The sequence below is a fragment of the Melospiza melodia genome, chromosome 6 (genome assembly GCF_035770615.1).
Source record: "Melospiza melodia melodia isolate bMelMel2 chromosome 6, bMelMel2.pri, whole genome shotgun sequence".
NCBI classification, from domain to species: domain Eukaryota; kingdom Metazoa; phylum Chordata; class Aves; order Passeriformes; family Passerellidae; genus Melospiza; species Melospiza melodia.
Window position 1 is genome coordinate 60,887,348 of NC_086199.1, and position 24,828 is coordinate 60,912,175.

The 24,828-nt window shown below is 40.3% G+C and overlaps 1 protein-coding gene across 7 annotated transcripts in view; it reads right to left on the reverse strand.

Annotated features, from left to right (window-relative positions):
- Positions 1 to 24,828, reverse strand: part of PTPN5 (protein tyrosine phosphatase non-receptor type 5) — a 77,818-nt gene that overhangs the window by 11,266 nt on the left and 41,724 nt on the right. For 6 of the 7 annotated variants that reach the window (XM_063158614.1, XM_063158613.1, XM_063158612.1 and 3 more), the window contains exons 3-11: positions 21,788 to 21,969; positions 20,761 to 20,880; positions 18,863 to 18,946; positions 14,972 to 15,210; positions 12,122 to 12,311; positions 9,192 to 9,276; positions 6,757 to 6,836; positions 6,128 to 6,265; positions 2,692 to 2,802 (exon numbers count right to left, since the gene is read on the reverse strand). In XM_063158614.1, the coding sequence (XP_063014684.1) occupies positions 2,692 to 2,802; positions 6,128 to 6,265; positions 6,757 to 6,836; positions 9,192 to 9,276; positions 12,122 to 12,311; positions 14,972 to 15,210; positions 18,863 to 18,946; positions 20,761 to 20,880; positions 21,788 to 21,969 (1,229 nt within the window). Of the gene's footprint in view, positions 1 to 2,691; positions 2,803 to 6,127; positions 6,266 to 6,756; positions 6,837 to 9,191; positions 9,277 to 12,121; positions 12,312 to 14,971; positions 15,211 to 18,862; positions 18,947 to 20,760; positions 20,881 to 21,787; positions 21,970 to 22,068; positions 22,145 to 24,828 lie in introns of all 7 variants that reach the window. The other variant, XM_063158619.1, reaches the window with a different exon arrangement.

Below are 24,828 nucleotides of genomic sequence, written 5' to 3' on the forward strand. Positions count from 1 at the left end.
CTCTTCTGACAGACAGACTTATATCGGTCTCCTGTCAATTCTACTCTTCTCTTAGACACGGTGAGAAAGTCAGAGGCAGTATGGAAGGTGGGAATTGTATCTAGTTGCAGTCCAGGTCTTTTTGAGAGACACAAATTCTGATTCTCTGTCTCAGCATGGTTATGAATATAGTAAATGTGCTGTTTCCTTTTTGGAGTGCCAAGTAGTGCTGTGAGCTTCTGATTTTGTGTGTTCAGAGTGAAATCCTTCTGTCTGATTTCTAAAGGTGCAAAATAGTAACATGGTGCCCAGGGAACTGGCCTTACCCTTGCAGCCACTGCACAAGCCAGCTGGCACAGGGCAAAGTAAATGTTTGCAAAAGGTCCAAGAACAAAAGTGTTAGCTTTCACAACCCTCCCTTCAAACCATGGCTGGATGAGTTGAAGAGAGAAAAAAAAAAAAAAAGACAAATATAACTCTTTCTGAAGAACAAGGCACAAAAATCTGAAAACAGTTTGTCACATATTCTCAAGTCCCTCCCTGTGCTTGTCAGTCACTGGATGCTCTGTGGTTGTGCATTTTCCACTCTTCTCTTTGGATGACAGAGCTTTTGCACAGCTTCACAGTGAACTAGATTGGGAAAGCAATCATGTTAAATTGTTTTCCTTTCTTGAGATGGATTAATTTTCAGATGGATCAATCAGTTTCTCCCTTTAGCTTAGCACACAATCACAAACACTTGTGAGGGCACATGGGAGATGGCTCAAGGATCAGAACAAGAGAGCTGGACAAGGGAGGCTCAGCTTCATTGAGATGTTGTTCCATCTTACACTGGGTTTAAAGTGCTCACTGAAGCACAGCCACAGGATCGTTAAGGCTGTGTCTAGCTCACTTCAGGAACAGAGACTCTTACTATCATAGCACAGAGTCTGGCCTTAGGTTATTTATCCTTGGGAGAAAATACTTTGTTTAAGAGAGCACAACTAGTTATCATGAATAGCACTCAAACTCACTACAGTAAATCAGATCAACACTGCTCTGAAACACAGTTGCTTTTGAATGTGTGACTATGTGTGAGTCACAGAAGTTATGAACACTCAATTCTTAACTCAGTTGTGAAAAATTATAATAAAAATGCTGTCAATAACACTGACAGAAAAGTAAAAGTCATCTGAAGAAAAACATGAATCACTACATAAATCATTTAGTTGACAGCAACAGAAAACATACAAAGTTCTAGTGATGAACTCTGGATGCCTTTAGTTTTGTCTGCTGTGTTAAAAGTTTTATGCTTCTGCTTGGAGCACCCTGACTTCTGTGGTTCTGTACACTTATGCTTTGACTTGAACAAAATATTCTCTATTGATGGTTCCTTGGGACTGAGAAGACTTGGGAACAGCTAGGAGGAAGCAAGATTTAATAGACAGTTTGAAGTCTACAGCACGTATTCTGTAGCTGAAATCATGACTCAGTGGCTAGACACTAGCAGCTCTCTCTGAGAACAGAAAACAAGTCTTGCCTATAGCCTGAGCTTTTCCTAAATTCCCAAAACCTGACAAATCTTGTCCCCTATACGGAGAAAAAAATGACAGTCCACTCTGTAAAGCATGCAGTAATCATGTATTTCTGAACACTCCTGTTTAAGGGCAAACTTAAGTCAATTCATGGCTTGTCCAGTTTTCACTACCAAGTCACTTAATGTATGCATGGTTCAGAGCTGCTGCTCAACTATTGCCATTAAATGGCAAATGTACAGCTCTAGGGAAAGGTAACTTAAATGGAATCTTTCTTTCAGCTCTAGAACTCAGCAATTCACATCCTGACATTTGAGGGTGGAGGGAAGAGACATTGACCTACTAGTACTGAAAACAAAACCATTGTCTAACTGAAAAGCAAAACCAGATGAGCTGCAACCCTGCAACATGTAGATATTCTTCACTTCCCACTTGTCATGGAGCACAATTTTCTCCTTGCTGCCTTTGCCAAAAGCATGAGTGACAGACTTTCTACACTCTGAATCCAGACATGGGATGTCATATGCTGGCTTTCTGCCCATTAGCATATGGCTGAAGAGACTTGAAACTGGTTGGATAAAAGAAGAGTTTTTCCAGCTTGGAAATAAATTGTTGTGTTATACTGAGGTTGGGGTAGATCTGGCAGATGAAAGACGTATGAAGTTTATGTAAACAGACTGTTATTAAAACATGTAGCTTGATAGTCCAGAACTTAGCAATGGAAAGAGTTGTAAAATAGGACTTTGGTACTTTCGAATAAGTAGTATGTAAGTTCTTAAAAAATTAAACCAGTACTGAAACTTTCTATCCACAAGATGATAGAATGGTTACTAGTATATGAAACTACACTTGCAAAGTAAGACGCTCTCTGTGAGCTGACATTTCATTCACAATGATCAATGAACCTGGAGGACAAAGGCACAGAATGAGTCACTGATTTCTTACCCAGTGAACCCCATACTATTACAACTGGCCTGGTGGCTTTCAGACTGTACACATGCAGCCTAAACCTCTGACTGCTGCTTTTCCTGTAACTTTCATGTTGGTGAACTGGGCAAAGCTACACTAACTTCAGTAATGAAAAGTGGTATTTGTCCAGCACTACACTGTGCAGAAGCTTTCTACACAACTCCCCTTGCACATCTGCATTCGTAGGTTTAGACAGCTAAGCTACTGTAAGTACATTGGAATGATTTACCTTTAGGGTGATGAGCCTTAAACGGTAATCGTCTGCTTGTATGACTCTGTTAACTGTGATTTCTATTCCTTCATAGGTGACCTGTTCCTCTGGCCAATATTCTGTGCATTTCTGTGTGCAATATAAAACAAATCCAGTTAAGCAGGTATCAAGGGAGGCTTGGTTTCTTTCTCCTCTGAAATTGAATATAGCACATGCATAGATGAATATGAATAAATTTTGTTTCTATAATAAGTACAAGCTTTCACTTACTAAACAGGGACCACATTTCAGTTGATTTTTGCTGCATCCATAATAGCCTGATTGCTTGATTAAAAATGCACAAATCAAGTAATTACTAACCAATGCTTTTAAATACTCACATCCTTATTTATCTTTATGCAACTGATGTGCATTTTGAAGGTTCATTAGAGAGGCTGGTGGCAATGTGCTTGTGTTTTAAATTAATCTTGAGATAATAATGATTAGTATAATATACACTAGTTACCAATATATCTGTGCTTCATATATACTGATGTAGAAACACAAAATACAGCTTTCCTATTTTTTATAATGGCTCAATGCTCTCTAAATATAAAATGATAATTTGCATATGTTTTTGCACAAAATAACATGACTGGGGATGCTTGGGAAAATAGATTATGCACCAAAATCCACTTAAAATTGTCAGTGAGAATCTTTCAAAGATACGGAAGTAAAAGGCTGTGAGAGAGATTGGACTACTACATTTGATTTTGCCAAAAGCCAGTAAGAGATACAGCCAGCACAACCTGACACTTGGAAACACAGAAACTACAGTCCATTTGCAGATCTACTCTGTGGTACTGATACACTAGAGATGAGCCAGTGCAAATTTGTAGGTCTCTCTGATCCTGGAAGGAGGGCTAAAAAAGACTGGTTTTGTAATTAGTTTCTCTAAATTAATCAATATGCAAAGGCAGAGGCAGGCATTTCAATATGGTGCACAAATTAGTTGATGGACAAGGAATGACACGAATCAGGCAGAGGCTGAGAAAAAGGCTCCCTTGTGATAATGCAAGAAGCTATTTCATTATCACAGGGGAGCAGGTATCTGCTACTCAACAAACCTCAGTAAAGATGATGCTTGTAAGATTGCTCTTTTACACAGTTGTATACAATCTTAGAGGAAACAAGTTGAATGATTTTTCTCTCCCTCACCAAACGTAATTCCACTTGAGGAGAAAGACTAACAACAGAAAAGTACCCTGCAAAGTTACTGAGTCAAAATTTTTGTGTGGGAGAATCAGAGTTGTTCCATCTGCACAGTACATCAGTTAATAACCCACTGGGAGTGTGGCCCACTGTGTCTCTGTAAAGTTATTTATGCAGATTGTGTTTTTTCTTCGTCTACTCATAAACTGCAGAATCCACTGCAAAAATTGTCGAGAGTGCTACCAGCTATCAATAGCACAGACACTGCTCTGCTTAAAGGAGTGGAGTAAGATTGCCCACTCATTTCTGGGGGCTGCCTGTCAATTCAGATTAGAAGTGACAGAGGGCTGAGGTGCAGAGCTTTTAATCCTCACATTAGTGAAGCCATTGCACTGAGAAAGAACACAAAGTCTCTCTTACTAGCATCATTGCTGAACAAAACTTTTGGGTTTGAATCTATGTACTTTGAGTCCTGCTATTCATCTATTAATAGAAGTGTTGCAGATAAATGGAGTGAGTATAGAAGATGTTTGCATGAAAGGACCTTGTATTTATGGCTGGTATTGCTGAATTCAATACATTTTTGACAAAAAATGTATCAGGAAAGACTCAGCAGCTCTGTTGTGATATACAGGCTGTAGCAAGCTCCAGTTCTATAGTGCATCAGCACTGCAGTGCACTGCTTCCCAAGACTGACAGGAGGGTTGAAACACTTGGTCAGTGCAGGTAGGAGGCAATCCAGACATAAAGGTTATTTTGCCTTCCTGTTATACAATCTTGTTACGAAAACTATAGTTGAAGAGCATTTCAGATATGTCATTCAGGACCAGCATTTCCTCTGCATCTTCTTTAAACCTCAAAGTCTGCAAAGGATTCTGGGGCACAAACTATGTTACGACATTTTAATGTTGTATGTGCCAGAAAATGGCAACTTTGATTAATGAGCAAGTTATTGCTTCAGTGCTGCTGCTCAGATACAGGCAGGTGCAAATTCAAAACCTGAGTGAAAACAAAGCATTCAGATCAGCAACATGCTCTTCATGTTTTGCGTTGTTTTTAGCAGTCCTTGACAGGACATTTCTAATGAGCCAGATGTAATAAATGACCATTTTTAACTTGCAAAGCATCATAATTCTGTGTCAGTCTTGTTCATATCTTTTATTCAATTAAGTTGAAAAAAATACATGAACATATTTATTTTATATCTGTGAAAAGCAAAGGTTTCTGCACACGCATGATTATGGGCACTAAGCTTCCAGCTAGCAGATAAGCTACAACTCCGTCTGTATGCTGGATGTTTGCCCATATTCTTTGCCTTCTTAGCATCTAAAACTTCTTCTCCAAACAAAAATCTCTAACCTAAATTACTAATCTGTTCTCAAGGACAAGCCTGACATACAATGGTGCTGCAGCTTAAGAAACAACATTTGGATATCTCCACCTAGCCTTGCTGCTTAGTGGTGGGGGAGGATGCAGAGCCCAACACATGCCAGACCACTTTCTCACATCTTACACTGCCAGTAAAGGCAGATGTGAGCTCAGCTACCTGTCTGTGAGCTGAAGCCCAGGCACAAAGTTCTGGCAACTCTGCTGCGGGGGGAAGATTTCAGCAGGTAAGTAATGAACAGCTGGAGGGCTGCAGTATTATAAACTGCAAAAAAAGGGAAGAATTCGATTTAAGTGGATTAGCACAAACATCACTACAGTTTAATTTATGGTAGGTGGCAAATAGAAAATTTCAGCATCTTAATTTCAGTATTTCATAAGCATTCCCTTGACTCTTTCAGGGGAAGATCCTCAATATCCAAGTCAGTTCTAGTTGTTCATTATCATACAGAAATCAGGTACTTCCTCAATGAGATGTGCATGTAGACATCAAATCATAATAAATGCAAGATAAAGCAGCAGCAACTCTACTGATTAAAGATATTCAGCCTTAGCAGTTATGGGGTACTATTGCTTTTGATTCCTTCAGAAAGAACTTCAAAGGCTGCCTGCAAATAGAGCTGGGTTAGGAGGGGTTTCAGGTCAGCTGGGAAAGGAAAATGGCAAAACCAACAGTAGGAGAAATCAGACAGCAAAACAGGACTCACAGTAAACTGAAGTGAAAGAGAAGCCCACATCTTCTCTGAGCCTGAAGAATTTAATGCTGGCTCTGATTGCACAGGCCACTGAACTAACTTCTGTTTGCTGGCTTAGTGTCTAAGCTGAAAATAACTGCTGGAGCAGAGATAAAAATATAGACTGGATGTAACAGCATTACCTCGTTCATCTCTTCTATATTGGTAATCATGACAATGATGGGAGAACGCTCCTGCCACACCATTCTCCAGAAGTCAGTGACAGTATTAACTATCGGTCCCTGAGTAGCAATATATACTTTTTCCTCTCCTCCATAGCCCTGCCAACAAAAGAACAAGAGATCAGTTTTAACAGGGATGTCCACCATAACCTTGAAGGTTAAAAAACCAGAGAGCTATCCTGGATGAAATGCTGACTGTGTGGCACCGTCTCTCCTCTCCATCTCTCTCCTGCACAGGTGTACATGGAGCAAAGGCACAGTACAGACTCACATAAGTCCAGCAAAGAGTGTCCTACAGACTTGAGGTGACTCTGGCCAGGTCATGAGCCTTATTCAGGCTGATTATCCAGTGCCTTGGTTAGGCCAGCTGACAAGGAATTTTGCATCAAGAACTGTAGAAGTATGTTTCTGTCTGGTCTGAATCTGTACAGGTGCACTTTGAAATTGGGGTTTCAGCTAAGGTAAGCAGGAGAGAAGAGCAATCAGATCAGCTAGGATGCTTTTAAAGGCCAGTGTGTGTTGCAATTCTGTTTACATTAACAGTGGCTGACAGAGGCTGGGGCAGACACACTGGGCTATGGAGCTCTTACCCTGATGTAGTTAGCATTGATGTAAGAGCTGAGGGGGTCGTCCTGATCAGCTGAGGTAAGGCACACTCTGCTGTGAGGATCTGAAAGGTGTAAGGAGATATGGAATAGTTTATCAGAGGAAGGAGACACACAAGATTATTTAGTAGAGCAAGACATTTACATGCATTCATGGCCATCACAGCAGATGTGAGTGGCCTTAGAAAACCCCCATGTTAAGACCATTAAAAAAGGGAAAGGATGGTTGGGATAATTTGCAGCCTTCTGACAGTTTCACCCACTCTCTGAAGCCTGCCTTAATTGGTCCTGAGTCAGTGTCTCAGCATGACTCTGGAAAAGCAGTTTTCTGCTACAGGAAATTATTTCTCAATCTGTTAGGTCAACAGACTGATTCTGGCTTCAAAGACATTAGAATATTGTTTGTGAAATGATAGCGAAGAGCTTTTCTACCAAAACATAAACATGCATTTCTTGCACACAGGCAAGCCAGATGACAATAACTCCTTCCCAGTTTCATCTTGCAAAGAACCACACTCCAAGATGTGCTATTAACAAATATAATGGTTATAGAGAAATTAAAGAATATTAACAGTCTCTTGCATTTTAAGTCTCTTCAGTACTTGAGACTCCTTCATTGAGGCTGTTTATGAAGCATTATTCTTGTTCTAATAAGATGACAAAAGAAAACATTATTCCACTTAAGATGTTCAGTCCATTTCCTACTGAAGACAATGGCTGTTTCACTGATTTTAATGGGACCTGACACAGGCCCCACAACATTCATCCACTTTGACCAGTGCTACCCAGTTTGTTACCATTGACAAGAAACATCCTCCTGACAGAGGCCTCAGCAAACAGCAACAGTGTATATGACCAAGATAATATCAAAAACAAACCACAGGTGCTTTTTTCATAAAAAACTTCAGCTGACTTAGAAAGCAGAATAAGATTTATGCAAAAATTGTGCTTTACCCAATATCATATTAAGGACAGGGTACACAATAATTTTTACAGTATTACAAACACAGAGGCAGCATGAAATGCTGTCCGCAAACAGACCAGATTGATGGTTTCTGGGATCTTCGGCTTTGAAGTGTAAAGAGAATGTTTAGGTCTCCTTTCTACCCCTCTTTACTGCCAGCACCAAGCCCTGTCAAATGGAGGCAGTGGGATAAGAGACTCAGCCCTCTCCTTTCTCAGCAATATCAAGCCATCCTGTGGCCACAGTCAGGGACAAAGTTGCTAAAAGTTCTTTCAGAAGAAAAAAGCTCAGATCATAACGAGGCCAGTTATAAAGTTGTTAACATTTAGAGAGATGTTGTTAACATTTAGAGAGTGAAAGAGTTATCTGAGTTATCTGAGATGAGGAGGTCAAAGAGACAGCAGTGGCTGCTGGCAGATACCCATATGGCTGAGATGAAGAGATACCAAATTCAGAATATACAGATCACTTAGAGATCTGGCACCTTGGGCATCTGAAATCAATATCCACTTTTGCAATCTTCCCATTGCAGCAAAACCAGCAAATTAATACTTGAATGAATCACCCCAAACATTATCACAGCAATAGTGAAAGGCTGTTAAATGCTTTTACACTTCTGGTCTGAGGTAGAATACAAAGTCATCAAAATAGTCTCACACATCAGGCTGCAGTTGCTGGAGTTTGTAGACGTAAAAATAATCTTTTTGCCATTTTCAATCTGGATTCATTGACTGTTAGGTGTAGCTGAGGACATTTTTGACTTTACTGCATTTCTATTTGTTAACCTGACATTGAACCTTTTGGATTTTTCAAAAGACTACTCTAGTGATGGTACCACCTTCCAACAACAGCTTAGAGGAATGAAAAAAAGCATGATATCCAATTGTATCACTTTTCAAAGTATCGTCAAGTATGAGAGGGGGGAAAATGATGACACTAGTAAAAACTTGTACCAAACAGTTTTCTCTAAACTCCTACTCCTGCCTACAAATAAAACTAGCATAATAGAAAAGAAAAATAATTTTCTGTGTCCTCTTAATGCCATCAGGCCAGTTCCCAATATTCTCAGTCTGCATTTGAAAAAACATCAGTCAGGAAAATAATGCTGCTAGAATTTGGTCTTTCAAAAGAAATTTAATCAAAGAAATCAATAACAAACATCTTAATAAACCAAGTTCTTGGGTACAACTTTTAAGCAGCACCAAATGATGCAATTCTAATAACTGAAAAACCTACATTTCCCTGAGGATCAACAGCATTTCGGTTCTTCACGCTCTCTACCTCTTTGGAAATTTGATTTATGCTTTGAAGCCATGCTGCTGCTCCATAAACATGGCTTTTGGACAATATATTGTGGTGACAGTACATTTCATGCACTCTGGAAAGGAAAATGCAAAGCCCTCCAGCATGTGGAATAAACCATTCTGCCTCAGTGACTTAAAAAGCAGAAACTTACTTGGGAGAATTGTTTTGTAGCGATTCTTACGCACTAAGCCTGGAATATCATATTCCTTTGGATCAACAAAGTTCATTGGAATTTCCTGTTAAAAGAAAAGAAAAACAAAAAACCCATGAACAATAAGAGACAGTCAGTAGTATTATTAGATTCACAGGAGGTATAAAAACCCCAAGCCCATTATGTCCTACCTGCGAGGGAGGCAAAGTGATGAAGTCAGCTGGGACATATTGTACAGTACCTCTAGCGACTTACCACCAAAGTATGATTGATGTTTCCTTTTTCTGTCACTTTCTTTTCTGAAATCCTTCATGGGAAAATGCTCCTAGTGACTAATTCATTGAGTAACACGCATGACATATTCACTCCTAATATTATTAGAACTGAATTGCAAGTGTAGGCACAGAGCGATGCAAGAGGTGGAACGCAAGACGCTGCTCCAAGAGGATGGACCATCCTTTCTGACTCACATTGCGTCCTCTCTGAGGGTGAAAGGTAATAATCTGCTGGGGACTTGCACCAGCAACAAAGTATGACACACATGATGACAGGCTGGTGTGCTGACCCGACTTCATGGAGCCATGGGAGCGTCACTGCTTTGCTCATCGTGCTGCCAAGCTCCATGGAAAAGGACAGCAAAGGGGAGTTCAGGGATTGCCTGCACTCCCTATCCCTGATGCAAAGAACAGGGAAGATGGAGCGGCTTCCAGTTCCCCACTGCTCATTCCCTGCAATCAGGGGCTAATGCCAGGTGGGAACAAACAGGAACCTTCCAGCAGCTGGACTAGGAAGGCAGGTGAAGAGAAGGGTTGTGTTAACCAGGCTCAGCAGAGAGACAGCTCACAGGAACAAGGAGGCAGAGCTGGTCATCCCAGCCACTGCATGCTGGATTTGAGAGACCACTACAGCACAGACTGGGAACAGGAATCAGGGTTGAGTAAGGCAAGTGAGGTAAAAATTTAAGGTGAGCAGAGCTATGGACTACAGAAACAGAGAATTATTAAGGCTTAAAATGACCTCTAAGATCAGTGAGTCCAACCTTTCACCTAGGACTTCCATGTTTACTGCTAAGCCATGTCACTAAGTGCCACATCCACAGGTTTACAAACACTTTGATGAATAGTGATTCTACCACTTCCTTGGGCAGTCTGTTCCGGTGGTTCATCCTTTCAGTGAATAATTTTCACCTAATATCCAATCTAAACCTTCCCTGGAACAATTTGAGGTCAGCTCTGGAAGCTTAGAAGACTATCTGCACTCCACCTCTTACAAAGCACTGAGCACACTGTTGGCTTTAACCAGAGGCAAATAAGGACAAAACCATTTTGTTGAAGTAATTTCCTATCAATTTTGAGAACTGCATAGGAACAAAATCTTCATATTTTTCTCAATTGTTCCTTGGTATTTAGTCAGCCCAAACTCTTCCTGAGCCAAGCTCCATGGGCTGTTTTTGGGTCTTAAGTCATTCACTGTACAAGCCAATTCTTGGTGAAATCAACAGGACTGCTGTCTGAGTAGAAACTCTAAATCTTGTATGAATTTCAGGATTTAGCCCTGTTAATGTGCTCCTTGACTTTTCTTGCAAAATGAAACAACTGCTTGCTTCATCTGGGATCTGGACTTTGAAAATCAAGTAGGTTAGACAAAAGCAAATGCACACGATGAAGAGCTAGCTGGTAGTAACTGTTTCATAAAAAAGAACTGGTTTACAATTTTTAATTACAGAAATAACATTTTGATTGCATGGCGTTTTGTGCTCTTTCAGTTTTCATTAAACAATAAAAATAGCTTGGGATGGCATGGCTGCTGGATAATTCTAGGAACACCAGGAAACCTAATTCAAAATCTCTCAGACAAATGAAGTGTACTCTTTCCTACATCTAACATTATTTTCTTTGCTTGAAAGCTACAGAATAGCTCAAAGACTGGTGAATCTGTATGTGCACTAGTCCAGAGGTCAGTTCAGACACCAAGTGAACATTCCTTCCCTAAAGGAGCAATAGATACTTTACTTTAAAAGAATCAGGGCTTTGCCTACGCAAAAGCTTCTTTCCTTCAACTTGTACAACACTAAAGGACTTAAGGACCACAGATACCTTGTGTTCTACTTTAAAACAGAAGCCCACAGTACCCCCCTGTTCTCATAAAGGGAAAAAAACCCCTGAAACTGCGCAAGGAGGGAGGACAGCAAGTGATAATCAGAGTGGCCATTTCCTTTCAGATGTTTAGAGGTCATGAAGAGAACAGGCTGAAAAGGCTGTAATGTTGCAAAACAATCTTCCTCTGCTCTGCTGAGATTTCATGCTTAAGAGAATATTTGACATGGCAGTATTAACTTCAGTAGTTTACAACTAGTGAATTATTTTTGTGCAGAGAAAAACCCCAGAAAAAATAATTTCTCTAGCTCCTGCTAAATGACAGAGCCACACTGTGTTTCAGGTAAGCAGAGAACATTTAGATTTGGAAAGTAGCTTCACATTAAGTATTCAACAGCAAAGAGTGTGGATTAGGACTAATTTCATCCCTAGGGCAACTCCAGACACCTTTCAAGAAGTTATGCTTATAGAAAATGAGGCTTTTCTTCTGAATTCTAGCGATTTTTTTGTTGTTGTTGCTGCTGTTGATAAAAAGGAAATATTCATCAGTTAAAAAAAAATCCTATGAAACAAAGACTTCTTGTTGTTGTTGTTGCTGTTGGTTTTGCCAGATCAATTCTCTAGTTTTTAAGTGACAACACTACTGAAAACTTTCAGACATTGTAATTTAAAGGAATGACAAATTTGGGAGTTGCATTAAATGCTTCACTGACAGAAGCAGAGTTTGAGTGTACACTACTTTTAGACTGGCAGACAATAATACCAAGGTCTTCTGTGGAAAGACAACATCCCATTTTTATTGATGCTCCTGGAAGAGAGAGGTCGGACACTCACAAAGAACTCTGCCTGGAGTATGAAAGGATCCAGTGCCTTCTTGTGCAGCTCCTCTTCAGTCAGGATGTTGGAGGCAGTCTGGAGGTATTCCCGGGCTGACTGCTCCCGTGGGGACATGACATAGCCAAAGCCTTGCTCAGAGCAGCCTGGGGTGCACATATCCAGTGTGAGTGAAACATTTGAACCTCTCCTGCAAAACAGAGCAGTCAAAGTTTGCTTACAACATATCCATCACTGCCAGCAATGACAGATGAACAACCTCAGGAAATCACCCAGCTGGTTCTGATGGGGTCATTTTAGTCACTACCTGTAAGAAAATGGGTGATGCTTCTTGTGTGGACAAGAGCAGAAGATGATTTTGTACCCTGAAACATCGCTGGGGTAAGATCTTGGGATAAACTGCCAGTTCAACTTTAACAGAGACACAAAAAGCCAACCAACTGCAGTCAATAATTTTTCTCTCTGAAAAATGTTCTTTCCACAACTGTACATCATAAGAAGGGTAAAATGAAAGTCCCAACACTTGAACAGTCACATTATAAAAAGACACTCTTAAGCATAGAATTTTTTGTGTTTGTTAGCCACACAATAAACCAAAGAAGTCAAAATGCTTACTATGAATAAAGTTTTAAAGCACTTCTGAGCTTCTGATAGTCTCACGTAAGATAGACAAAAGCAAGATTCAAAAGTCATCAGCGAATCTATATTTAAATATCTTTAACATAATAATAAAGCCACACAATATGATGATTACTAGGTAGAGGTTCTATACATTTATACAGTAAACCTATTTTTGATGAATCTTGAGTCAAAAAATTTAGTTAGATGGTGTATGCAGGAGTGTGCAGGAGCTAATAAAACCATGTAGGCATGCAGGCATGACCAACTCACAGAGAGGACAGGAGTCATCACTTGGATCACAGCCCTTTCCCAGACTCAGGATTTTGTCCAAAAGAACTTGCAGCCTGCCTCCTGCTATGATTCACACCCATGGGGAAATGCCACCAGTGGCAGACATGGAATCTTTAGTGACACCTTTCAAAGGATTTCAGCTCACCCTCCTGTGCTATTAAACAGCTACCACAATTCTCCCCCAAGAGATGCATTTGAAAAGGATTGCTTTTGGTTCTCTCAAGGTAGAAGAGACTACCTACATTAATAGCTCTTCATCATGAAGAAATAAGATTATTTCTTCTTCAGCAACATTCAGTGGTGTTTGAATTTAGCTCCTGACCACCCTTTTATTTGCATAGGTGGTTAAAGAACGAGAGGGAAATAAGAGAAAAGCAGAACGGATGCCAAAGAAGCACAGGTAGGTGACACAACACCAAACAAAGGAAAAGTGAGCAATGTGTAATGTAAATGAAGTTTGTCAGGGCACAGCTCAAACCTGAAATGATGTCTGTCTTCTCAAGGACATATGTATGTTGAAAACAAGTTTATATCTTAAGTGTTGGCATTGCACCTAGTTTGAGAACTTCAAGCAATTGCTTTCATTGTCCCACTTCTAGTTATTTGACAGGTTTTTGATTGTGATTCATTACTTTAACCAATTGATTGTTCTCCAAGCAATACTCCCCAATTCTCTTGATACAGAGTATCTTTCATGGAGGCTAGCAGTCACTTGAGGAGAAATGTCACATCTTTAAAGTGACAGAAATGGAATGAAATCAGGGATAGTGAAGAACACAAATGACTCACGTATTTCAAGCCCAATCTTGCCTATAATGAAAAAGCAACAAAGCAGCAGCTTCAGGGACAAGCCCCAGAGGTTACTGTGATTTCATATAAAGGTAGACTAAAACAATAAAAGGTATAAAATTTTAGGACAATGTTATAACAAGCCATAAAGTAATAAAAAACATTCAAAATCCACAAGAGTGCATATTGAAAGCTCTCCTGTAACACTCCTTTTTACTGCATCCTGAGGAGCTTCAGAAAAACAGCACTGTATTCTTAAAATCTATGCTCTGTCCTTTGTTTTAAGCTTTAGGGATGAGAATTAACTATGGTTAGCACTCCAATTAAGCTTGAAAACTTAGAAATAAAGAAAGGTGATACTTCGCTATGCTGGGCCTCTCAGTAACTCCATTTTTATTCGTAACATCCTCACTTTTGCAGAATTTCTTTGCAGGAATTCTATAATCAAGACCTTTATTCTATTTCACTAAAACAACTGAAAGGACATAAAACAGAAAAAGATTTTCCTTTAATCTTGAAACTGCCCTTTCCCAGCTGTGAACCTCTCTGAGAAGCTCCTGACTTGCCTGAGAAACTGCTTTTTTCAAGCTGCCCTTATGGTTCAAGCAGTGGACACCAACTCACCCCAAAGTTTCATTACTGGGTTCCTTTGAATAATTCATTTACTTCTGGATTAACTCATTAATATGAGAAATACTAAAGATTATCACTTTGTCTGTGGTTTGCTTTTGGAGAAAAAGACTAGTCCTCCATTACGAGTGACAGGGGAAAAAACAAATGTCAATGAGACCCATCTCTTTCAGAGGTAAGAGCTTTTACTGCTCCATAGGGGATTTCATGCAATGCAGCTGCTGTCTTGATGAGTGGTGAGACACTGATCAAACACAAATAGATGTATTCAATGGGAAGAAATGATGCTTTAGAACAGCACTTGTTGACAGCTGTCCAGAAACTGTGTGCTGTTCAACTAACATGCTTGTAAATATGACTGGACTGAAAACAGGACAGGAAATAAAGCAGGTGCTTGACTTCAGAACCACATTTGAAAGTGACATTCACAAAGACAATAAAGCTTCCTACCCATCACAGAACTCCTAAACCCAGAAAATGTGGGAGCAGACTTTTCCCTGTTAGTCACATGTACCCTACCTTTCTTGCAAGCCCACGGATTTAACCGTCAGAGTAGCGGGGTCTGTCTCTGCTTTAATGTCCATGACGCAGTCAAAGACCGGAGTCTCTGGCACGGGGTCCAGGTCTAGGAAGTCATCTTCATTTTTATCCTCTGTCCACTCTGAGTAGGTGAAGGAGGGCTGCCGGCTCACGGACTGCCGTCTGTCCTCTTGCAGCGGAAAGGGGGGGTCTGGAGGGGCTCTGAGGAGGTGCCAAACCTGGAGGAAACAAACATGTAAACAAGTTTCTGCTTTTAGCCAGCCCTTCCACATAGCCTAGGGCATGGGTCTTTGGGGCAGCACTCCAGCTGTCTGATTAGAATTGGAGAGTACTGAAGAGAACAGGAATGTTCCATGCAGGAGTGGCTTTGTGGTGTGTGTTGCAAGGATTCACATTTACCCATTCAAACCTGCTTTCAGCCACAGAGGTTTCCACAGAGCTAGCCAGGCTTAACTCAGGGTTACAGTGGAAGTGGAATGTGCTTGTGACCATCATGTGCAAGCCAATGTGATACCACTGTCCTTTTGTTCAGTTCCTTATCCTTCCCAGGCTTGTTTACAAAACAAAAATCCACTATAGTATTCTACAAATCATAACTCTCCTGATTTAATGGCTTTCCATCTGAAATTTACATATAGCTGTCTTAAGTTAATACAGCTGAGCTGGACATCCTTAATAATCAGGTACTGTACCCTGATTTATGTGAATTTAGGCACAAACCCATCATTTTCTGAAGAGGCCTCAATTTTGATGTACCTGATCCTGGGGCTCAAAATGCCCATATCAGTTTTTGGCCAGGGGCACAGACTGTGTTGTAATTTAATTATCTGATTTGAATATGGTATGAACATTAAATAATGAATCCTGTGAAGTTTCAAGACACAAGTGCAATATGAAATTTTGTATTACAAATTAACAAAAGGTTTGAAATTGCACCAATCTAAAAAATTTCCTCATCGTATCAGTTTGCACAGATGCTGTGATAAGACTAGATTATTTGGAAATCACATCGGTAGACTTCAAATCCTCCACATAGATTTCAGTTAAAAATTTCAAGCCCACCTCTGAATTCCAGGATCTGGAACCTTAGGCCAACTTCATCCATCTAGCATAGAACTTGGAGTGGTATCACTCAGGCTATTGCCCATACAAACTATACTGAATTGTCATGCATCCTTTTGAGACTAAGAACAAGTCTTACTCTCACAAGTAAAAGCCTCTTCTGTCCTTTTCTTACATGGCTTTTAAATGACAAGTTAAATTTTAAAAAGTGCCACTAAAAAGGTCACATTTATCTTCCTAGGTCAGTAAAGCATATTAGGATGTCATGCAGGACAGTATCAATTTCAATATTGGGAAAGAAGGGCTTGGTCAAAAAGGCACTCTCAAAGGAAGATTCCTTCAAGGTCTCTTCTAGGTACATGGCTTAAAATCAATTTTATGTTGAGAGGGAGAGAGAGATCACTTAGCTGAGACAAAGGGGAAAATAAAGAAAACTGTCATCATGCAACAATCTGTTGTCCACCAGGTTGGGATTGTAGAAACCCTGCCTGGTTCAAGCACCATTTTCAATGTTCTGCTGATTACTATGTTATTCCCTATTCTGCAAATACTGATAAAAGCAGATGTTTTCAAATTTGCAAATTGCAAAGCAGCATGACCTCAGGCATCTGAGAGAAAGGTTACAGGCAAGCAGGAAGGAACAAGGCTCATGTGCTCTGTCTAAACAGCCTCTCCTTCCTAGTGTTCATGTTAGAGAGAACATGCTGGGCAAGATGGACCATAGATCAGAATTCACAGGACACTTCTTATACTCTATGCCTCAGCAATTTATCCAGACAGGGTGACACAGAGTGACATTTGTGCCTCTACTCTAGCTAGGAAAGTCTTAGCACAGACCACAGGAATACAAACCAGTGCAAACTCGCCGACATGGAAACTGTTAGAAAATGTTTTTCTATAAACAAATCTTAACCAACACAAAAATGGCCCAAGTCTACTTTAATCTATAGTGGTATTCATGTTCACTTGCAAGGAGTTGACATACAAAACTGTCCAAAGAGAGATCAGAATTTTTGGCCATGAAGAGCTTTCACTTAACTTTATCTTCTGTGCTAACAATGGGTCAGTAATAAATGTTTTCATCCACCAAGAAATAGCTGAATATGCAAAAAAATCACACCCCTGATATTCATATTTTCAGTCCAGAATGTTTTGCTGCAAATTTATCTGGAACTCATACAGTTCTTGACAATTCTTAGTTGTCTTTAGTTTTTAATATTTGCAGTTACAGAATTACCAAAAGTTTATTTTTGAGGACAAAATTAATCTGGATAAGGTACAGCAGCATCAAAATCCCAGAAAATTGCATAAACCTGACTAAGTTCCTTGCCTACATCAATGATCACAATAATGGAGGCATTAACTATAATTGCTTTGCCTTGTGAAGGGTTTTTAGAAAGCCCATTTTCCTGACACATTAAACAGAAGATTGTGCCACCATGCCGCCTCTGAGTGAACTTAACTGTGGCATATAATGTGACATTACCTTCCTAGCAAGGAGTGTGGCCAGCAAATCAAAGGAGGTACTACCCTCTACTTGGCACTGAGGGAGCTGCACCTTGAATATTGTCTACAAGATTTAGTTCCCCCAGTTTAAGACAGATATGGAAAAACTGGAGTGGTCCCAGTAGATGGTTTCAAAGGAGGTCAAGGGTCTAGAGTGCAGGAAAAATGTAGAGGGAATTGTGCTTGTTAAGCCTGGCAAAGAGGAGGCTGAGGTGATTTAACAGTGACCTGCAACTACTTGAAGGGCAGCTCCAGAGATGCAGCCAGACATTTCTTGGTAGTATCAGCTGATATCACAAGGAACAACGGCCACAACCCTGCAGAAATTCAGTCCAGATACTATTTACATTTGTGAAATTCAGATGAGACAAGAGGAAATATCTCTTCCCCAAAAAGTGCTACATGGTTGTGGCACAGGCACACAGAGAGATGATAAATCTTCCCTCCCTGAAGGTTTTCAAAACCTGAGTGGAAAATTTCATGGCTGGCTTTACCAAGTGTTGGCAACAGCCCAGCTCCAAGCAGGATGTTAGACTAGCAATCTCTGCCCACCTACAGTCCCATGATTCTGGGATGTATTTCATTATGCTGTTCATCACTCAAACAGCATGTGTACAGCACAGTTTCAACTTCCTGAACTACCTGGGGTGCACCTCTGGAAGGACAGGAGGTGATGCTCTGCCTGCACATTCAGTAGCTGCACTCCCACTCTAAAAGAACAGCACAGAGGGGTTTGAAAAGCCACATTCAGTTAGAGCTCCCTGACAAGACAGAGCTCTCCATAGCTCTCCCATCTAGCACACAACTTTGTGCCAGTTACACAATCCATGGAGAAACAACACACTGCTGCTCCCCAACAGCTGACAGCTAACTAGATTAATTGTAGTCGTGCCACTTAAGCTTGTTCTGCAGCTGGGGCCTTGGCCTACATCTAACAGGATTTCAGAAGAACAATGGCACTCTGGAAAAGCTCCTTCTGCCATTGAAATCAATGGATGATGGTCCTCTTAATGGTCACATCCATTCTACTTCAGTGGAAATAGTTTGCCCATCTGTAGATGGAAAATATAAAAACTATCTTTATATACTGTTCTACTTCAGTGCAACCCCCAATTCATCAAGAAATTGGGTAAGGCTAATTCCTCTACATAAAGCAAGCAGATAATTATACAGAAATAGCCCCAAAAATGATGCTTTACAATCAACTTGGGCACAACACCAACAACTTTAATTAAATAAGACATCTTATAAAAACTCCATGAAAAAGGACACGAATACAGTTTGTGCTGTATCATAACTTACCAGAGATCCTACAAATAGCAGTCCTAGAGAAGCCAAAGACAGCAGGATGTATGATACCACAACACTCCCAACTGTAGTCAGGCTCTGTGGAACAACAGAATAGACAATGATTGATGAAGTATTCAGGGGCACAGTTCAGTGTCTGCATGCATGTTCTTGGCCAAGTGTGTATTGTTTCCCATGAAGATTTACTGATATCATACTCACCTGTGGAAAAGCTGCCATCAGCACCAAAAACAAATGCCAGGCTTTGGAGAAGACAAACTGAAACCATCTCTAAGCCCCAGCATCTCAGAAAGTCTAAATCCCAGATTTCACTGTGAAGGCAAACAGGAGTTCTGCTTCCTACCCTCCCCCCTTTGCCAAAGTTGAGATCTGAATCCACAACTCAGTTTTGCAGACTGGACCAACACTTCATTGCTACAGTCAGTGTGATTTTTAAACTGTGGTAAAGGGCTTTAAACAAAGTTTAGTACTGTTCCTGGGTTAGGGGGTCCTTAGATAGAATCCAGCCACAGAGGAGTTTTCTGTGCTTTCTATGCATTCAGTGAAACACCATCAGGTTAATTCACACCACTGGCAGTGGAACTAATTCTGATGTCTTAGTCATTTTATAGTAGTCTATAGTTCAGCCTGGTCTCTGTAGTAGGTGCACAATTCAGTTCTAATGGGCTTCAGTGAGCAAGGAATTTCACTCTATTTTTCTCCGCTAGTACAGCTAATGAGAAATTTGGAGTTAAGAGCTTCCATTTGCTTATTTTACCATGAGAAGATTTCTTTGACTATACTGTTTTCAAGTGTAAATTTGCACAATAAATAGTGTTATAATAAACAGTCCTCAAACATATGCATGAACATCTGTACAGAGTCATACATGGGGTGTTCTTGTGATGCATTCTAGGAATCACTTTCCTCTGTGAAGGACAATTATTGCAAGTCAAAATTATACAAATCAGTTTTTCTGTAAGGAACAACAATTTGTTAATGATTGAGCCACTGCAAATAAGACAGGCAACAGTCTGTGAAGAGCTCTGTGCATAATAAAGCCAACTGCAGAAGAAAAAGTGCTTCTTTCAAAAAACCCCAAAAGAGCAGGTGACATGCAGCTCATAAACACTGAGAAAACAGAAAACAGTCTCCACTGTACTCCAATCACAAAAGGCACTGAATCAGATTTTCTATTAGCACTGCAAAGCCTCTGCCTCAAAGATTATGTACAATGAATCTAAGCATTCTGATAGCAAATATATTTCATCAGATTTTTGAAAGTAGCTGTTCACCACTTAATTAAGGTTCTGTCCACACTAGAAAAATCTGCACTGGGTATAATTACCAGTAATTTATCAGATGAATCATTGTGGTATACATGTCATCATGTCATGGTGAGAAGCTAGGCAATTTTACTGGGGTAGCTCTGTAGATATAATTGAATCTGTGCACCTAGTACACTTGAAATACATTTCCTGCACACAGATATGTTCTAAACACTCAACAAAAAAGAATTTTTGAGACTATGTTGCAGTTTGCACCTTTTATATGGGTTGATCCATTCTTCCAGAAATTAAGCTTCTAGTCATCCTAAGAAATTAAGTTCCAGCTCTCCCTTTACTGGGGGCTAAACCTTAATGAGATGACTTCTTATTGCTTTGTTTCATTTGCAATAATTTGCACATAATGAAAAATCTGCTGTGCTGACCTAACATCACAGTCATCATTAAAATTCAGCCCAATATCTCAAAGATAAAATATTCATGTGCTTTCAGGAAACTCTTCTACCATTTCACGACATACATGTGAAATACACACATATTATACTTATCAGAAGAGATATTAGAAAGACCACTCAAGGCTACTGACATTAACTCTTTAACCAAAGGGGAGCACAGGGCCTGACTTACCTCCCCTTGATCTGAAAAAGCCTGTTTAAATGGGGTAAGCAAGTAGGAGAGCAGGTCGAAGGCATTCTGAGCTGCTGGGATGGTCCCGTAAGTGCTGTACCACAGCATCATGCCGAGAAGCTGTGCAATCAATCAGAAAAGATGCAATTAGCATCTCTCATTATGCACACATTCATTTTCATTTCAAGACTGCATAATTAACTAATTTAGTTAGCATTGATTTAACGTTGATTATTGCTTTGGATTTAAGAAGTCAGGTATTTTCTAGGCTGTAGCTTAACAGAATAAAAAGGCTGAAGGCTCCAAGCTCAGCCACTATTAACTAGACGTGCATCACTGAGTTACACAGGCTCCCTCCAACCCTCACTAGCAAAAGGGCTCCCCAGAAACAGCAAGTGGAGCAACACTGAAAGAGCAACAGGTTCCTCTGGCTTCTGAACTTTCAGGATTGCTACTATTAGATCAAAACTAGTAATTCCATGATCTTAGGATGTTATTGAAAGGCTCTTAAGGCCTCTCTCAAAGCTCTCACAAACAGCCATGTTTCACATAGGTACCACTATAAATACACACACACACAAACATACACACATGGAAACTTTTCATTTAAAACACTCAAGGGTGCTGCACATGCCACAGTTAACATAAACTACAACAGCAATGACTTTAACGCACTCACAGAGAGATGTAAGCTCATCCCACATCACAACTTTAAACAGCACACCTCCCAGTCCACTTGCAACCAACATGGGTCTTTACCCCCACACATATCAGCTATGGAAAAAGGATTTTGTGGGATATTGGTGATTTGGCAAAGGAGGCCTTTGCAGTATAGCAGGAAATGGGACGGGAGAGTGGGACATGAAAAGGCAAGGGCTGCTTCAAGGCAAAGCCGTGAGAGGTGGCTGCAGAAATGAGGACTACACCCATTCTCACTGCTACATCTACAGTGAGTGAGGAAACCTCCCCAGCCAGTACGGCCTAAAATAAGGGTCCCAGCATTCCAAAGCTATGCAAGCTGCCTTACCAGTATCTGTGAGAGGACAAACAGATACATGCTGTCTCCAGGTATCAATCCATTCCACGGGGGAGGCCAACCGAGCACTGTTGTTTTCTGGGAGGCTTTCAGGGACTGCTCCTTCCTGCTCCGCTCTCCTTGCCGTCCTTCAGCTTCATCCACTGACTCCATCCCAGCTGGACGGGAACAACCTTCGCGTGAAAACGACACGTGCAGGGGATGAATGGGATGTGACCCTGCCGGCACGGCGGGGGCTGCAGGGCTATTGTTTTCCTGGAGACGATGGTTACCTTTCCGTTCTGCCTCAGCAAGCGCAGCTCAGGATTGTGAGCGTCACACTCTATTAGTGCAGCTTTATTCACCTGCCTTCATCAGAAAAAAGTGAGTGTGGGTGGATAAATTATTTTCCCTTTCTTTCCGGAGGTGCAGATTCTGGGCTTTGTTGTTAACAAATTCTCATTTACATTGCTGCACTTTTTCATTTTTACTTTTTAAAAAAAGTACCTGTGCTATTGCCTAGCTACACACTTCCCAGTTATGTGGTGGCAAAGAACCCATTTTGACCCTTCCTGTCTCAATTTTTCTATTTCTTTTATTTGTCTGCTTTGTCTAATCCGATTATAGATTTCTGAGGTAGAGACTGTTTCATCTGATGTGTCTGAATAGTGCTCAGGGACTCTGGGTTTTGGCTGAATGTCCTAAGGCACTAATAAAATAGACTGTATTCCAATAACCCACTTCTTGGATGAATTCATACTCAAGAGCTATTTAATAATGTTGCAGTGCTGTTTTGTTCAGTGGAAATAACCACTGGTATGGCTATTCCCTCAGTAACAATATTTTGAATAGAGTCTATTTAGATATAAATTAATTTACAAGTGAGGAGTGAAAGATCAGAATCATTGGGTGTAAGTATTACTGACTTACATCTTTGGACATGAGGAATGCCCCAAGGCTGCCCTGTGTAAAACTTAGACTTAAGCCTAAACCAGCCTCCTGTGTCCCAGGGAAAGGCCCCACCATTGGCCCTTACCCGGTTTCTTGAGGTCAGGTTTCCACAAAATCTTCCTCTCAGCAAACATTTCTCTTTGTCTCACACTTGTAACTCTAAGTCAGATAAGAACCCATTAACTAGCCACAGCTCTTATCATAAAATGAAATATATCTTGGGTCTGGCCATAGTAAGAATTCATCTTTTAATGCTGTTTTTTTTTTTTTTTCGATGCTAGACATCAGAAGAAGTCTACATCTCAGTCCTTAAAGCTGAAAAGCTTCGAGCTTCTAAGCTGCTTCACGTCTCACTAGATTCAAACAAGAATAGAGAGGAAAATACTTGTTAATGATTGCCAATTTTTCCTGCTATTTTTGTGGGATGTTTATGTTCTGTGTTTTGGAACCAGAATTTGAAATTTAGCAGGGACAGAATCTTTGTGTCAGAAACTATTTTTGTTACCTTTGCAGAGAGACGTGCACCTATGGTTGAGATCTAAAGCTTGAAAAATATCTACTTTCTTATAGTTTATTCTTGTTTGCTCATGAAGTCTCTAACCCTCCATTTTCACTAAACATAATTTAAGTTCTACTTTTCCTTTATCTGCATTAAATAATGCACCTCTGTCCCTAAGAATGATTAATGAACATATTTACTGTTTTTCAGGTTCCGATGATTTCCTATCTTGCATATTCCTTCCCAAATCTCAAGATAAAATATACGCAGTGCAAAACTAAAACAACATTGGGAAGACAACCAGACCAAGGAATGCAAGGAGCCAAGGAATGCAGATTTCATGCTCGGCTTTCAGCTGGTTTTTATAAATCATAATATTTCATATTTCAGAACTTTTTTTAAACTAAGAATGCTGCCTTATGTAGCAGGTAAATAACATTTCTTTGTTTCATGCTTGTAGCAGCCTGAGATTTTACAAGGTCATTTCTGGTTGGAAACAAACACCTGACTACAATACAACAACATGAAGGCCACTTAACCGCATCTTTTACAACAAAGATGTCAAAGTTAGGGCACTCTGTAACCATGGGGATCTGTGCCTCTCCACAGCCTAGAAATCCAACTCCTGGAATTCCAGCATTGTCTAGTGACCCCCATACAACTGAAGGGGTCACGTTCTCCTTCTTACAACTGCCCTTTATGAAGGACAATAGACCACTCTTACTTTCAATTATTTTCACTGCATAAGGTAGAGAGAGACCTGGCCTGTGGACCTGGCAGCCCAGGACTCCAGCTCTGCAGAACTGACATTTTTATCAAGAGGTATTTTCATTAGCACAACAGAAGGAAAAAGTTGTAAGAACTACAATAATGAAATACTGGTTGAATCCATACATATAAATAAAGAGACATATGCCTTGGTTATACAAAGAGAAGGTCTAATGTTAACTTAAGTCCACTCAAAAATTTTCTCCTATAAATGCCAAAGATTAGATTCTAACAAATAGAATGATACCCTCCTCAGGTTCTGTATTTATTTAACTATGCCAGCTTTAAACAATAATTCAATTAGCACTCACACATCATCTTGCAATCCAATACTCCTGTATGGTTTGCCCTAATGGGCTCAGGATTCTTTCAGTTGCAGATGTGAAACACCAGTGAAGCTTTCTTGTGTCAAGGTGAATGAGAAGGTCTTGAGAGAGCTGGCAAGGATCACTGCCTGCAGGAATGAACAGAGCCTCTCCTGCTCGTGATTTGACTGGCAGTGAAATGTAGCATCCGTGTGATAGCTGCCTCATTTCCTGCATCACAGAGATGGGGATGCAAGCTCCATGAGTACTTCTGCTTTGGCACAAGACAACACTTGTTAGGAAAAAAAAAAGCCTTTGGCAGAGGAATTAAAAGGTCTCTGACATCTGTAGCAGCCATATGGCTTGTGAAAACAAGTTGAAATTTCAAAACACCACCATAAACTTAAACTCATCCTTGCTGTTCAGGGAAAAGCACTTTCTGGATCATGCCAGGGATCCATTCATCCTGCATTCTTTCCTTAAACATTGCTACCTAAACAAGCTGCCAAAAATACAAGGCACAGCACTAC